The 17,246-nt window shown below is 36.1% G+C and overlaps 1 protein-coding gene across 1 annotated transcript; it reads right to left on the reverse strand.

Annotated features, from left to right (window-relative positions):
- Positions 1 to 1,075: 1,075 nt before the first annotated feature.
- On the reverse strand, positions 1,076 to 17,080 carry LOC148674796 (trifunctional enzyme subunit alpha, mitochondrial-like). Its single transcript, XM_088625463.1, has 20 exons — positions 16,926 to 17,080; positions 14,123 to 14,164; positions 13,967 to 14,037; positions 13,231 to 13,364; positions 12,883 to 13,021; positions 12,209 to 12,328; positions 12,000 to 12,102; positions 11,669 to 11,791; positions 8,838 to 8,956; positions 8,363 to 8,419; positions 7,721 to 7,830; positions 7,301 to 7,435; positions 6,963 to 7,134; positions 5,810 to 5,896; positions 5,573 to 5,713; positions 5,168 to 5,236; positions 4,104 to 4,299; positions 3,032 to 3,146; positions 1,809 to 1,954; positions 1,076 to 1,646 (listed from the first exon to the last, which is right to left on the reverse strand). Exons 1-20 carry the CDS (start codon positions 16,990 to 16,992, stop codon positions 1,501 to 1,503), a joined length of 2,292 nt encoding a protein of 763 aa, XP_088481589.1. The 5' UTR covers positions 16,993 to 17,080; the 3' UTR covers positions 1,076 to 1,500.
- Between the last annotated feature and the right edge of the window lie 166 nt (positions 17,081 to 17,246).

The raw sequence follows: 17,246 nt of genomic DNA on the forward strand, positions 1-17,246 counted from the left end.
CCAGTTCTCTATAAAAAATATATTTTTGCACTAGGTTACTGACATTTTTATTGAACAGACAGGGCACAGATAAATTAACAATGCTGCTTAACATTTCTCATCAGTGGGATTGATCAGCAGGGTATCAACTTGAGCTTTACAGACTAGTAGTGTGTGTTGCCACCTTAGAGGGAAAGGAAACTATATCTGCAATATATGCCTTATACTACTGTAGTTGGCAGGTGGCCGTTTTCTCCGGTTTGGTTCCATTTCTTGCGTAAAACGTGGACAACCAGGTGCCAGTTCATTGATTTTTGAACCCTGGATGCCACATGTCTTCCCAGCTCATCCTGGCTTTCTTGCTCAATGGACGGCAAAGCCAGAGAAGAGGGTTCCTACACAAGCAGCACGAAGACATGCCTTGTCCTGCTGGATTGGTGTCGTGCCAGAGTAAGCAAGTAGGATGGGCAGTAAGTGAGGTCCTAGGATTTGATCACTGCACAGTCAGGCTACCATCAATTACTACAAGTAGACTCCAACAGCAACCACACTCTTGCCCAGACTTCCCCATCATTCGGTTTCTTGTATAGAACAATAATTTTGTTGTCTGACATACTTCAAAGTGATCAACACAATGTTGTTTCATAAGTGGCTAGCAAGGGTTTTGTTCTTGATATTAACAAAATACTTTTTTCTTTTTCCACTTTTTACTTACTTTTTTCCACCAAGCTTGAGCTTCAACAGGTTATCTCATGACCTGTATCCATCCAATGCTCACTAATGAGAGAATATGCAACAAAATGAAGTGCAACCCTGTTAATTATTACCAATTAATCAATTTAATGATACTGTACCTAAAGTATCAATATCCAGAAAAATACTTTAGTTTTCTAAAAACATACAGAAATATATCGCTATTTCAATGCTTAGAATTTAAACAGTTAAGAAAGATGTACATGCTTCAAATGCTTCTTTTTTTGTCTGTATGTTTTAAATCATGCTGTGGTGAAATAACCTGTTTAAAAATTAGAAACTCAAAAAGGAAAAAGCGATGTGGACTAGAAATTAAACACTTGCTTCATACAATCCAGGTCAGTAGGTTTAAACAATTTAAATTTTTATTCAAGATTTCTCACAATGGAACACTGCACTCAAGTGCACTGCTTTCAGAACCTTTTCATCTATGGGTTTCTAAGCTTGACTTTTCTTTAAAAAAAAAAACATTTTTTACAGGTTTTACAAGTTACTAGTGCATTAACTCCCAAAACAATTGTAGCCCTGCTAAAAGAAACAGAAGTGCCTGAGTAGTCACATGTAATTCTAAGGCACCTTGGAAAACAGACCTGCGATGACAATGCTTAATTTGGTTAAACACTTAAATGCATTTGTACATGACACATGCATTTACATGGTTTAAACTGGCCTAGATTTTACCATTACATTGCTTTCAAGACTAATGTTAGATCTTAAAGGCTCCAAAATTTTAGCATAATTAGAAAATAAACAGAATTGCTGCAAAGTTTATTTGTGGAATTTCTTGCTAGCATCCTTCGCATGGTCAAGCAGCAACTGGCATGGTGTGAACTGATTTCCATAGACATTTTCAAACCTCCTCATCTTCTCAACAAGTTTATCTGCTCCGTAGGAGTCAACAAATCTGAAAGGACCTAGAAAGAGAGATGCAAATGTAAAAATTCACACTGGAGAGAAAACCCTGAAATGCAGACTTTGAAAAGAGACCCCAGTCATCTTTTGTTTCTTGATTCCTAAATGCATTTATTTCCTAATACTCAGCATTTCAATGGCCAGTTAAAGAGCTACACTCTTACCTCCTAGGCAAGGTGGGAATCCAAGTCCAAAGACAGCCCCAATGTCTCCTTCCACTGGGTTGTTGAGAATACCTTCCTGCAGGCACATCACGGCTTCATTCACAAACCTGGAGATGAGGCGGTATTGGATATCGGAATCCGAAGACCTGTGAATGAAAAACAACCTTGATTTGCAAAAGACTTCTGGGAAGCCCAAGAAATGTTAACACTTACCATTTTATAGTAAAATCAGTCCCACTACAAACACGTACAGATTTTTAATCCTTTTGTTTCACTTAGCTCAGTTCAAGCAGATATAAAGAAAGGCAGACAGTATTTACAAAACCAATTTACTAGATAAAAATACCTAACCTTTACTCACAAAGCAATGTGTTTGACTAACATGACCTGAGCTTTATATTAATGTACGTGGCGTCTAAATTTTTCTCCTGCATGTTTCACCCTTTAATACATCTACCCTTTAAATGTCATGTATTTAAGCTACATTTCCATTTGTGACTCTTTTACATGTGTGAACAAAACTACAGTACATTTCTGAAAATGGCAATTCCTCTGTAACTGCCATAGATCATTTATATATACAAAGTATTGTAGCTTGAATTAAACAGTGCAATTTTTGTCCGATTCAGGATTCATTCATTCAAGGCCTCTGGGAAATTGTGTTAACAATCTGCAAGATTCTTAGCTCAGTACAAAACAGAAATCAGTCTCTATCAAGAAATAAAATGGTTAAAATCAAGGGTACAACAAATAACTAAATTTACTACAAACCTGTAAATGCTAAGTCTCAGATTTAGACTTTCAAGAGTTTCAGACAAACCCTGTATCAACAAATATGTTTAAAATTATAGTTATGTATGAGCTATGGGATGAGGAATAACGGTAAAGTAACATGGGCAGATTGAGATGTGTGTACAGTATTTGTATTGTTGCATGTCTAGGACTTTTGTTTGTTTTAATGTGTATTTATTTTGTAATTTGAGTTTTGTTTTTTGTAGTTTTGTATGGTGATGCCTTAAGACAAATTTCCACCTTTTTGGATATAGTTATATTTTACTTATTCCTTCGGGTTTTAACCCACTTGGCTAAAGGGTGACCTCTAGCTATACAAACTATACAAATATCTGGCATTACTCAATAACGTTCAAGAGCCTTTTCTGAGAGATGTTTTTAATTGTTGATTTATAAAACATTTAATAAAATCCAAAGAAAGTCCAACGTACACTTGAGGGTCAGCTGGCATCTTGTACTTCTCAAGAATTGCTTCAATTCCTGGATTTACATTTTTGTTTTTCACTCCTTCTTGATAGACATAACATCCTTTTCCTGATTTGCGGCCTGAAAAAAAAAAAGAATGCAATTTAGGCATTAAAAGCAAACCACACTATATAATGGATAAGATGGATAACTTCATAGTTTTTTTATCATGAAAAGCTCAGATTGATTTTACTTAGGGAAGTTTAAGGTGATGATTAAACATTTATAATAGCAAATTTGAATTTGCTATACGTAGCTATAGTTCCAAAACAAATGTAAATGATCTGAATATAAATTGATCATATATGTATATACAACATATATGATTATAGCTTTGGATATATGGGTGACATTTCATATTTGTAATTAATAAGTTATCATTGTAATATAGTGCTTCTCTGGACACTACACTCCAATTCCCACTTGGATGATGAGATTACAGCCAAAGTGTGCCAGTACACTCACCACACATCAGCTATCAGTGGGGAGGAGAGCAGAGTAATGAGGCCAAGTCATACATGAGGAGTATTAGGAGGTCATGAGTGGTAAAACCCAGGGGAAAATTTGGCCATGATAGCGGGGTTAAAACTCCTACTCTTTTTGAGAATCATCCTGGGATTCTTAATGACCTTGGAGAGTCAGGACCTTGGTTTTACGTCTCATCCGAAGGATGGTGCCTTTTTTACAGTTAGCGACGCCGACACGATTACTGGGGCATTAGGAGCCACACAGACTGCAAGGTGAGCTTTCCCCGGAAGTCTCCCATCCAGGTTACTAGCTTGGCTCACATTTTCATATGCAATCTCCTCTTAGTACCTCTACTCTGAGTATGTTAGAATTCTTAATTAATTTCAGAATGTATTCACTTTTATTTTCTGCTAATACTTTTTAATACTGTTCAAGGCATTACTTTCCTGTTAATTAGCATCACTTGGTAACTTTAAAAGCATGGAAGATTTTCAGTCTAACCCATACTACACCTGTTCTTAGACTAATGCACATTTTTACATCATTAAATGTTCTGTACATTCTGTTTACCTTTGAAACCTTTTTCTACCATGGTCTTCAGAACTTCAACATTGCCACCACCAAATCGGGAACCAAAGGCTTTGCCCAGGTCTTCTGCTACATGGGCAGCCACATCAATGCCAACCTCGTCTGCCAAAGTGGCGGCGCCAACAGGAAAGCCAAAACCAGTAGTGAGAGAATCCAGCTTCTTTGGGTCAACACCTTCCTGTATACACAGGAAAGCAAATGTCTAGTAAATGACAGCTTATCCGCAAGATAATGAAAACAGGCTGCACACACCCCAAACCACGCAAATGTACTGCACAGAAATCGGAAAATTCCGTTTTTCCAATATGAAAATTCTAGTATTTCTTGACATTCATTCTTAGTAATTATTAACTGAGTCTTACATAGTTGAATCTGCCACAGTGCCTGTGGCATTCTGAAATTTCATTGAGATCTCAGTAGCTACCTTTAGTTCACTAATGGTACTAGCATATGTATATATATATTTTGTACATTCACACACACATTAATATCACACTTCTAGCTTGATTCTTGCTTGCAATAACTTACTGTTCTAAATGTATAAACAATAAATTTAGGATTGCTCATTTGTTTTGTACAACTTATGACATTTTAATAAAACCCAAATGGGACTTCAACTTTTATTTAAGCACTTGTTTTATTATCAATGAAATACCATTCCAGTAAGGTTTATTGGAGACTTAAAAAAAAAATCAATTAACAATCCATTGGTTAAATCTCACCAAATCTGCTCTATTGCTTTCAAAAGAGCAGTCAGATACAGTACATCCCCAGGCTTAACAGAATGTCCTACACTGCTTGGTGAAAGAATTGAACGTTTTTGACCAGAGAAAACTATAAGTTGACCTGATCCAAGCATTCAAAATCCTCCTTTGCCCTGTATTGTCAATGGCAATGGATTACATAATCAACTGTGAAAGACAAAAAGTGCCCCTTTGTTCATAATTGTTCTTAAAAAAATGCTTTAAATTCTATGGCCACGGTTGGAGATAGACAGGAAAAAGATCACATCATTGGTTGCACCCTAAAAAAGGAAGCAAACAAACCTGTAGGACTCTGACAGCTTCTGCTAACATGGGAGCCAGACATCTAGTTGTGTAGAAACCAGGACCATCCTGAAATGCAGAAAAACAAAATTGTACATTAAAAGATCATTTTTGTCCATTTGGCTTCAAGCAGTGATCATAGAAATAAAGACTGATGCTGGATGACCATACATTATTAAGAAATTTAAAATGAGGTTAAATCAACTCACATACAATCTTGATCATAAACAATACAACAACTATGGCAAACTGACCATTAATTACTATTTTTATAATATCAATGATTACAGATCTGGTCTCTAATGTTCAAAAACAAAATGTGCATTTTTTTATGTATAAAAAGAAGTCAGTACAGCAACTCGGCTAGAAAAGTTTTTCTGCAGACATTATGGAAATCTTTTTTACCCCAACAACAATGATGACTTTTCCCTGCTTAAGGCCAACAGCAACAGCAGAGGCAGTGGTGTCCTTAGAGGTTTTATCAGTAGTTATGATCTCCAGCAGCTGCATTTTGTCCACTGGAGAGAAGTAATGCATCCCAATGACCTGGACAAAACATCCAATGCAGAATGTATTCATTTGTGAAGATGAGGAGGAAAGAAAAATGTACAGGATGTACAAAATAAATAAAAAAATACTGACCTTTTCTGGTCGTTTGCTAGCGGCAGCAATGTCTTTAATAGGTAGGGCAGAAGTGTTAGTGGCAAAAATACAATGAGGAGGAATAACCTGCAAAAAATGAAAGTGTACTGTATGAAAGAAAAGACATTTTGCCATTCTCTTGCATAACGTTAATTATAAATTCAAAAGCCCAGTTCTTGAAATCAGTAAAACCTCAAGTAAGCAAAATTATCCATGGTCAGTAATTTCTGAGTCTAGGAAATCGGTAAGGTCTTATAAAGTTGGCTTTAAATTTTGGGGAACTTTTTTACAATGAACATTTCCTCAGCCCACCAAAGAAAATACATTTTTTTAAGAGCCCTGCAAACCTAATTGTGTGCACAAACATTTTAGAGAACCAGTATTAAAATTACTTTAAGCAACAATTACGGACTGAGCATTAGATATTGCATCGATAACTCCATCATTCCATGAAAGATAAAGGGAGGAGGGACTTTCTATTTTCTTGTAATACAATAAACACCAATTTAATAATTATTCCCTCCCTTTTAGTGTTTCTAGACTTGTATTTCAGGTTTAAATTGCAATGAGCACTTGATAGGGGGCGCTAGCATTTAGTTCTCTATCATGTTTATGTCTGAATACATTTGTTTTGTCACCCTGCCGTCTGTGTGGGTCCTATTATCCCCGGTATAGTAGTGGGGACACTATACTGTAGTGGGCACCGTCTTTCGGATGAGACGTTAAACAGAGGTCCCGACTCTCAGTGGTCAATAAAGATCCACGGGCATTTCTCAATAAGAACAGGAAGTTATACCGGCGACTGGGCCAAATTTCCCCCCCTCAGCCTTTACCGTGGCCTCCAAATTGTCCCCATGTATGATTGGTTTGCACTTGCCCTGCAATGGACTGGTGCCCCATCCAGGGTGTACCCTGCCTTGTGATCTTTGCTTGCCGGGTAGGCTCCGGCTTCCCGCAACACCGTATGGTATAAAGCAGTTTCGCAAATGACATGGCATTGTTTTGTACCAAATCTTAGTGTGCGTATATATACACTGTATAACATACAAATCTGAGTTCTACAATTCTCTCATCTAACTGTGGTAAGTCTAATTTAAGGCATGACGGCTACAGAACAAGCAAACAAAAAATAGTATCGCACAGCTACACCCACCGCTTCAGTTTCTTTCAAGACTTTGTGCTTGATATTGATGTCTTCAAAAACAGCCTCAATCACCATGTCCACCTTATCAAATCCACTATAATCTAGCTGGCCGGTGAGGTTAGAAAGAATGCTGTCCCTCTCGAAGGATGTGATGTTCCTCTTTTTAGTTTTGTCATTTAACCTGGGCACACAGAAAATCTTTCAAATGAATTGTTTTCTATACTTCATTCATATACAGAAGTTACTAACAGTTTATTATTTCCACTTTAATTTCAATGACAATAACTTCACACTATAGAGAAGTAGTGCCATCTGTTGGTAAAGGAAAAAAATTGCATCTCACGAACCCTTTATAGACTTGCTGCTGCCCTCTCCCTACAGCTTCAATGGTGGTGTCTTTCAGAATGGTTTGGAGACCCTTATCTACAGAGACCTGGGCAATGCCAGCCCCCATCAGACCTGCTCCCAAAATGGCCAGGTTTCTAGAACAGAAAAAAAAAAGACTTGTTTATTCACCCACAGCATGGTGAGATTTGACAGTGTTTTATTCAGATATTTCAAAAGAGCTGTACTTATCTTATAGCATTTTAAAATGTATGCAGTATTCCTTATTTGAAAACCTAAAATATAAAAGCACGGCTCCAAAACGGATAGTTAAATGAACTTATTGGGTCTTGATTGCGGACTTAGTTTTGATGAGTAACAATAAGGCATAGGTTGAGTACGTCAAAATGACTGTGACTGAAAATGTAAAAAAGGGCACTTACGTGACCTCTTTCTGTGGGGTCCCGAATCTGTTCTTCTTGCATGTAACTTGACCATGGTAGAGACCAATAAGAGCTTTGGATTCACTGGTCATGGCTAGTTTTCCAAAACCCTTTGAACATAAAAAACAATATAACACTGTTAGGAGCCTGAGTTTTTAATAGTTTTCTTGCTGGCTGGTGTGTATATGAGGCAATCACACTTCTGGGACATGCCAACTTTGACTGCAGGTATCAGAACTTGAAGGGGAACTGCAGTCCCAATTAAACTGCAAATACCTGGAAAGTTTGTCTATTTCGTGATGTAATATGGAGGTTTTACAAGTTACTGTGAACATTATACTTTCATTGTGGTTTGAATTGCACTCATCAATGCTGATTCTTTCTCACCCCTAAATATAAAAACAGCATTGCACTTCCCCTTCAAGAGCATTTTGTGAAAGATGTATCATTGTGCCACACTCTTTTTGGGAATTAATTTATACAATGTTCTACCCTTAATAGTCCCACTGCTAACCCAAGAAGAACCCAAGAAAAGCTAATTGGCTCAACTGAAGAAGAGAAACATTTAATATGTGAAAATAATGCCAAAATATTCATTTAATTTAATTAAATAATACCTTATATTAATAGTTTTGTATTTACCTGTGATTCAGCTAAATAGCCAGCATCTGATCCTTGATCAATACCTGTCTGGACAGCCTACAGGAATCCAGAAAAAAATAGAAAAGTCCTGATAAATTGGCACTCTGCATCTCTGCATCCTTTAATGTGTTACTATTACTAATTACTACTGTAATTAATGTGGCAGTAACCCCACTAAATGGTGTACTTGTATACCCGCACTAAGCAAGTCTAAGTTTTAAATGATAACTATAATATTATAAATGATTCAATTTTCACATTCAAGTTACATTATAAAACCAAACTCTAAAAAAAAAAAACTGTACTTGTGAATGTTACTTCCTAAAACATACTGTATGAAGAGCAAATAGTTAAATTTAATCTGCGCTGTTTATGAAAGGTTCTTCCTGTTATAAGGACTTTATACTTCAAAAGGAGAAACTAATGGGAGAGGAAAAGTGAAATTAAAATCCCTGATATAAGACATCCAACGTACCTCAATTATTTTCAAAGGAGCAGGATACAGTCCCTTAGTCTGCTTCATAACTTTATTTGTCACAGTTTTGTAGATCTGCTTCCTTACAAATGGAATGCTCATAACATAGTCTGTTATTTCTGTAATGCATTTTGAAACATCGGAAAAACACATTGTAAGTGGTTGCAAAGCATTCTTTGTTACAGTTCCCTTTCCTTCAGATAATGACAAATGAACGATCTGCTACATGGCTGAACATAAAGAAGAAGAAACTAGTGGCAATGTTATAACACTGTAAATAACCAGAGGGTGAAGGAAAGTAATGTGGTACATGAGGTTAACACATAACCAAGCTACTAAACATCTTAAGGTCAAAGTAACTTTCCCAAAGTTACTCTCCCCTGCATGTTTGAATAAATAACATTTTGCTGAAACCTGAAATATCTGTCTTTGTGATGTTCTTCACACTTGTAATCATCAGTACTGTCCATTATGCCTTTCCTGTTCTGATCAACTGCATACCGATTTTACAGTTTTATTTGACAGCATATGACAGGAATTGAAATGCAATTTTACAGGATCTACTGCAATCAAAACACAATACTGAAGCAGGTTCTGTATTTTACAACATGATTCTCTCACATTAATTGCTATATGATTCACAGATAAAAGACTTATGGAGCACCATATAAAGGAATTTAATAAAAGTACTCTGTATATGCATCATTTAAAAGCTTAATTTCACCTACTGATCAATTAATATGAATGGATTATATTCTAGCAAGTATTAAATAACTTAACCAATATCTACATTTTAAAAACCAGCTGTATTGAAGTCTAAAAGATGTTTTAACCGTTTCTCATGCCATATATTGTACAACCAGATATGTTACAATACAATGTAACAGTCACTCACAAACTAACATTTTCATTTAAGTACACGATTCTCATGAATCCACAGGTCAAGAACAAAAAAAAAAATCTTACGGCATATATAATATTTTAAATTAAATAAAACATTACTGAACACGGCATATTACATTTTCAAGAACGACTGAAAACTGCAGCTCTGTGTTCTAATCAGAAGAGAAAACTGCGTCTCTGGACAATAGTGTCACTAACAAGTGTCCATTTAGTAGTGTTTTTGGATAATTATACAGAATTCATCAAAACCTATAAACACATAACCTAAAACCACTATTTTGTAGAAAAAAATTATTATTCCCAATAACCCTGTTTTGTTCATCTTCACTACTTCCTCTCTTGGTTAGCTTTGCTGTAAATGTCAACCTCTATGTGACATTTTTTCCAACAGGGTACATGTAAAGCAGTCTTTACCAGGGCTCTGTTTTACACTTCAGTCTCACTTTGCTTTCATGCACGCAAGATAATAAATAGTAGTTACCATACACCTTTTTAATAAAAATTCAGTAATCTGAATTTGCAATCGTGTCAGGGTAGCACTTACGGGATTTTATTATACACGGTGTATTTAATATTTATTTACAGTACAGGGTAATGAAATATACAGTATTTACAAATTTGTTAAATAGTAATTCTCTCTAATTTAAGGTACAGCATATTTTAAGTGTATTATATTTGATTTTAATTACAGGGTTTAATTGCTATATTGTAATTATTGATATGTATTCAGAGAACTACTAAGAATGGGTTGTTTTTGATTTAAACAAGATTTAGGCTATGTAAAGACTTGTGGAACCCAACCCTTGCATAATACACCCTGTCCTCAGATTATGTATGTTGAACTCCAAGTGATGCCTTAAAGGGCTGTTGATGAGGTCCAGTAAACACTTTAATAGCAGCAGCTGGACAGTTGAGACTCAACATTATATTCTTAAACATTTAATGTTACATTGGCAAGAGGCTTACAGTCCTGCCTTGGGCCACACGAGGGTGCTATCTCCCTCCCCAGAGCTACACTCAGAATTCATCCTCCAAGAACTGGAGAGTGGAGTTGCAGTCTGTACCAAGACTGGTGATGTTAGAGGACGAAAATATAACAGCTGGCTCTTAATATCTCCATCTTCCCACGGAGAAGGTAAACTAGATAAAGTACCATAACCTCACAGTGGCCAAGAGCTTGGTGGAGGCTCTCCTGTAAAGTGGTAACATTGTAGGTCTAAATGCAAGAGAGCACCTAGATGTGTGGTGGTTTGATAGAGTACGGGTTGGTGTTGTGTGAAAAACCCACTAGGATTATTACCACCTGGATGGCCAGGAGAACACAATAAACATTGCCTTCTACCTGCAAGACCAGGGAAGAAATCTAGAGTTATAGACCACTGAAGGGTCCCCTGTGTAATGATTACAAAGGAAACTTTCTCTACTGTGTAAATGATGTTGCTAAGAAAAGAGAGACAGGTATTGAAACTGATTTTTATGTTTCCTTCTGGGGACGATTCGTCTTGGGTCGAAAAAGCAGTAGACAATAATGACTGGGACTGTTGTGTCTTAAAGAAAAACAGGAAAGCATAAATACCCAGCTCTGTGGGTGAACTGAAGTCCAGAGCACTCCAGATACGCCAATTAAAAACCTAATCTAAAGCCACAAGACTGCTCGGGCAGACAGAACACTGCCTTTCACATAATCTTATGTACACATTCATTGTTTTAGCAAAAAAAATGAATCTAACTTTTTCCCCACAATCAATGATTTTGAGAAAGGTCTGCATAGTTAGACTAAACATTTCTGAATCCGTATGTTGTGTTTTCTTTCTTCTCTTTTCAGCATGGAATAAACCTATTACTTGTTCCTATTTTATAGAACCCTTGTTATATAACCTCTCAGACCATGTAGAGGTGTACAGTCAAAGACTCTTCCTCAGACTTACTCTGCATCAATCCTTTGTCTTTCTTGAGGGAGATTTTCTTATTGACTATTCCTTTGGCACATTCCACAGCAACTTCTTCAAGGTACTCAATTGTTCTCTCCTCGGGACTTTTCAACCCAGGGCCTTAAAAGCAAAAAAGAAACAGATCAGTACCCAGTCCCTTGCATACTTACAAAGAACATATAGGATAAATCAGGAGATGCCAAATAAGTATTAATACTTCAAGTTAAATTGAAAACTGTCCCGCTGAAGTTTGAAAAACTTTGTTTGAAAAAAAAAAGACAAGCACTGACAATGGGAGAACAGGTTTTCTGTTGACAGAATTTTTTACCAAGTGGGTCGACAAGCTGGTCAACAAGCCCCATCTTTTTAGCTTTATCAGCACGGATGTTTCTTCCCGTCAACATCATGTCAAAGGCAGAGGGAAGACCCACCTGTCCAACAAAAGGACCAAGAATAATTTAGTCAATCTACAGGTGGAACACACACAGCACATAATATGCATGAGAAGAATGAATCTTGATGCATTTCCGTCAATACCATTTTTGGCAGTCTCTGGGTTCCTCCAGCTCCTGGCAATAAGCCCAGCATAACCTCAGGCGTACCAAGAACTGTCTTCTTGTTTTTTGTTGCCACTCTGTACTGGCAAGCAATGGCAAACTTGAAAAGAAAAAACAAAAACAAAATACAAAACATAAACGCACTCACCAATGAAGTGAGTCAAAATAAAAATTGTCAAAATAATAACACTTATGCAGGTTTCTCATCGGTATCTTATTTATCTTGCTGTAGCAGTTAACATGTTTTTTAAATGGCGAACCGATGAAGATCAGCACAGTGCTGCTCATCTCATGGTAAGGAAAATGTCTTTCAACTGCTTGGCTTGGATTTTTTCCATCACTTTAATTCTTTAAAGTAGTGGAACTGCTTTCTTCTTCATGTCTGCTTTTGTTACGACTGAAGCACCTGCAATGTATTTTGCTGGCATGATGTTAAAAATCAGGTGTACAACTACAATCGATCCCTTTGTAATTACAAAAATTACTGAGCAAAATAACTGACATCACAAGGGAAGTACCTTGTAAAAATCACAGTCTGCAGTAAAATACAAGTTTTAAACTATGAGCTTTGCTGCAGTGAAACTTCATAAATCAAGCACTTCTGTAGTTTGGGTATGATAAAGCAGAAGAGTGTGTAACTGAATGAAAATTAACCTCCAGGCCTCCTCCCAAACAGGATCCATTAATTGCAGCAACAATGGGTTTGGGGGACTTTTCAATCTTCTCAAACATTTTCTGTCCTTCCTGAGAAAGTTTGGTCACTTCTGCTTCAGATTTACAGGCCTCTATCATGCTGCAAGAAAAGGAATAAAAATGAAGTAAAAGAGAAGCGGACAGGATCTGGACATAAAATACTGAACAAGAGTTACACCAAAATGGGCAAATGAAAAAAAAACCCGCTGGTCACTTCTATGGCGTTGCAAAATAATTTTTATCGGTAATAAAGGACACAACAAATACATAGATAAATTGCTTCAATTTAATCTATTAATTAGGACTGACTTGATATCTGCTCCGGCTATGAAGCAGCCAGGCTTGGAGGAGATGAGCACAGCACTTTTGACGGCATCATTTGTCCAGACTTCATTCATTACTTGTGTTAATTCTGACTGCATCTGCACCGACAAAGCATTAACCTGCAAAAGACAAAGACAAATCAAAGCTTCCTTTAGTATTAAAACGGTCGTCTATGTAATCTGCCTTACATAGGCAACAAATAAAAGCTAGTTAAGTCACTTTTTTTATGGCATATTATATAATCATTAAGATTATACTAATATTTTCTACATGTTTTTTACATGTCTATTTTTGTATTTAGTTTTTTTAAGTACGTCTCAAAATAGGACAAACTATTTAGAAAAATTCATTTATATTTGAAGCATTGCTTTAAGCACAATATTCATAATTGTTCTTTACTTTCATAAACCAAATACATTCCTACTTTGTTTTGTAGGTGGGTATAAAAGAGTGATTCTGCTGGCATATGTCCAGTCTTTAGCAGTTACACCGGGTGTCCTTATTGGTTAGGATAAAAAAAAATGACCATTTCAGAGTCATCTGACAGTGAATGAGACCAAAGGTCCACTTATAGCTGCTATTGTGTTTTTAGTGTCAAATTAATATCAAAAGTAAAGCTTGACGTTATTCAATTGAAAACTAGGCGTTTAAAACACAGAACACAATTTGCTGGAAATGTCGGAAAAAAAGCCTAATGATATATTTGAAGAAAACTCTGTACCTTGGAGTTTGGGTCGTTGACTCGTATAACTGCAACATCTCCCTTAACTTCATAGTTGACATGGGTTCGAACTGTAGGGAAAACAAAATTTGTAACCATTTTACAAAATATTAACAAAACATACTGTACAACATAACAGACAATGACCATAGTTACCTAGCATGGCAGAAGAAACTGTGAAGCTGCGGCACGCATAACCTACAGAAAGAAAATAAAACTTATGAGGAATAATAATATAAGGGGTATTAATAGCAAAAGTAGGTAGTTAAGGTTTTACATTAAGATTCACTTTTAAACAAGGCAGTACAATCTGAGAAACAGCACATTTATAAAAGATGAATAATAACCCACCTTATTCGTCAGGTGAATTACTCACATGAACAAGGTCATGTGGCCTTTTTTATGTACTATGCTCAAGGTGGTAGTAATGAAATAGGCAATAGCTTAGGTGACAAACTTATCACACTATCTGAAGCACAAAATGCAAGCTAATTAAATAGAAGACTATGAATGCATCATTCATGTTAAAGGATACATACATCTCAATCAAGATAAACCGAGTAAATTTCACAAACCAAATAATTATCTATGGCAAAGCCTGCCTTTAAACGGAGGAAAAGAGACACATTTTGGTCCCAATCAAAAATCCTAATAAACAAACTTTGCTTGGTGGATTTCGGAATGGGTTCTTAACTAGCTCCTTAAATTTGGCCGTACAGCTCATTTCCCTGTGTTTAAAAGAAGTCCTTTTAGCGCTCCTGTATTTCACAAGTTCTGGTTCATCAAGGCAGAATCAAGTGCTAACATTGAATTGTTCGGCTATAGCTCGTTCAGTCTGGTCTCGTGCTCTTCAACCACACCTGCTCAAATGCTTTTTGCTTACAGTCCTTGTTAACTTTCCCTAAATGCAAAACATTGTTACATTATCTGCTGGATGTTTCTAGAACTTCCTGGAATTTAACAAAATTTTAAGTCCAGTATGTGGTACTTGATCAGACTAGTTTGTTACCTTGATGGATAATTGTTGCTGTTTCAACACCTTAATATTCATTTTACCCAGTGACCGCTGACACACTACAGCTTCTAGTTGGGGGCAAATCTCTTTCTAAATTCCTAAAATACCCATGGCAAGATGTGTAGTGTTAAATATAGAAGGCTGAGGGAAACAAATGCGTCACATTTATAAGTATAAATGAGAAGACCTTCAAAACTGTTGTCATTCAGGAATAAAAAAAACTTATTTTTAATGAAGCATTTTAAATGCTTTAAAATATTGCATTAGTATAGGTTTATATAGTCAATTAGCTTGCATTTCAATAATACAAATGCTAAACAGTAAAAAAAACTCTTAACATGGAAAGTCAAGTGAAAAATCACGTTGAAGTAAGTGGTCCCTTGGGGGTCAATATTTGGGGTCAACTTGATGCAAGAAGGCAATGAACTTTGACACAAATTCCTTTTATGCTAGGTGGAAAGATAAAAAGCTTGCAGAAAGTGACCTTTGTCCTTCTTTTTAACATGTGACACAGCACAAGATCAATACCACTGGCAATGGCAACTGCTTAGCAATGGCCACTGCTTAAATCAAGGTTACAGTACATTCACAAGTGAAATATTTTACAGAATATTTTAATCTGCAGTATGTTCATCAAATTACCGTTTAAAATGGAAATCCAAAAAATGAAATATGGAACACAGCTTTACCTGAATAACCTTTAAATGTTAACACCATAAAACACATGTATTAAACTAGAGTAATAATCATATTTTACTACTTTAATAAAGTTTAACTGGCACTGACATAAGAGCACTACATGGTTTAGCTCCTATAGCTTTTTTAGCAGTTTTATGTTTTCCATACAATATCAACTTTTGTTAATATTCTGACCTCTTTCATGAAATATCTATATTCCCTCGTATAGAACTGATTTCTCCCATCTTTACAGAATAAAAAAAGTGCCTAAAACTGAAAGGGTTTTGAAGACCGCAGTGATGTTCTCTTGCCACAGTGACATAAGTGTTAAGGTATAAGAAGGTACAGCAACAGCGTTTTCACTCCACATAGGCTCAGTGTGCCTTAATAAAATCGATTTTCCCCTTGCCTTCCAAAAATTAAATGAATATACTTTATAGGCTATTTATGAACTTTAAGTCAGAGGCACAGAAGTTGATCACTATAATTAACACTGAATATTAAACTGCATGGCACCCCATTTAATACTTTAGCAATTCTGTGTTTGAGTAGTCAAGTAGAACGAATGCTCCTCCATATTTAAAGGTAACTTTAATTACTGCAGAGTGATTAACAGCATTCTGGTATTTTTTCCAAATCTCCATATTCAACTAACTGAATGCAGTACACATAAGGAAAGAAAACTCTCACACCCTACAGAGAATAAACAAAAACTGTAAGACTGAGTACATTGGATCACAACTGGGGGGAAAAAAAGGTTTGTTCAGTGTGTAGAAAAAGTCTTAATTTTTCCTTGCGTTGCTGTTTGTAGTACTGCACTATAATCACTTACTTCAAAGAATTACAAAAATCCAAAACATTAACTATTAAGAACGCTAATAATCATGATTAAATTCAATGAAATTGCCTTTAAGACTCAAAGAAAGCAAATCAATCACGAAAAAATAAAAAGTAGAGCAACGTCTGGGTGAATTAAAACTGCAAAACGCATAAAGGAACAAATTGCCTTAGAAAAAATATTCAATTTTATATACATCAGCTACAATAGACACAACAAAACCCTTATGTTATGACTTCTGTGTGCATTTCTATCAAAGTAACTGTCACTATTTAAGTAGGTGAAAGGTCAATGCAGACCTGCTTCAGTTGCATACTGTACGCCCACTCATCCAGCACCAAGAAACTTCTCTTTTCTTAAACAATAATGGCAACAGAGGAAGGTGCAGGTGGCACCCAGCATCTTAATAAGCTAACATATTCAGTTACCTGAAAAGAGTGAATATCTGCTCGTTGCAAACCTGGAAAGTATTCCAAGCGCTCTTACGCCAGCCATCTTTGCCAGTCAAGTTCAGACAAGGGAGAGAACAACCTTTGGCAAGCAGACTAGGACCTTCAGTATTAATATCTGTTGAGGACACCACAGATAAGCCTGAGATAAAACATAAGAGAAAGCTTCTAAAAGTAAAATTCAAATATATATAAAAGTCTAAATATTCTAAATTATTATGGTTTCCAGTTTGTACTGTTGTTCAATTTCCTACTATTATTTCTTTAATGTAACGAGCCACACAAGGATGTCAGGCGCAG

This window comes from Lepisosteus platostomus, chromosome 3 (assembly GCF_059453375.1).
Source record: "Lepisosteus platostomus isolate fLepPlt1 chromosome 3, fLepPlt1.hap1, whole genome shotgun sequence".
Taxonomy (NCBI): domain Eukaryota; kingdom Metazoa; phylum Chordata; class Actinopteri; order Semionotiformes; family Lepisosteidae; genus Lepisosteus; species Lepisosteus platostomus.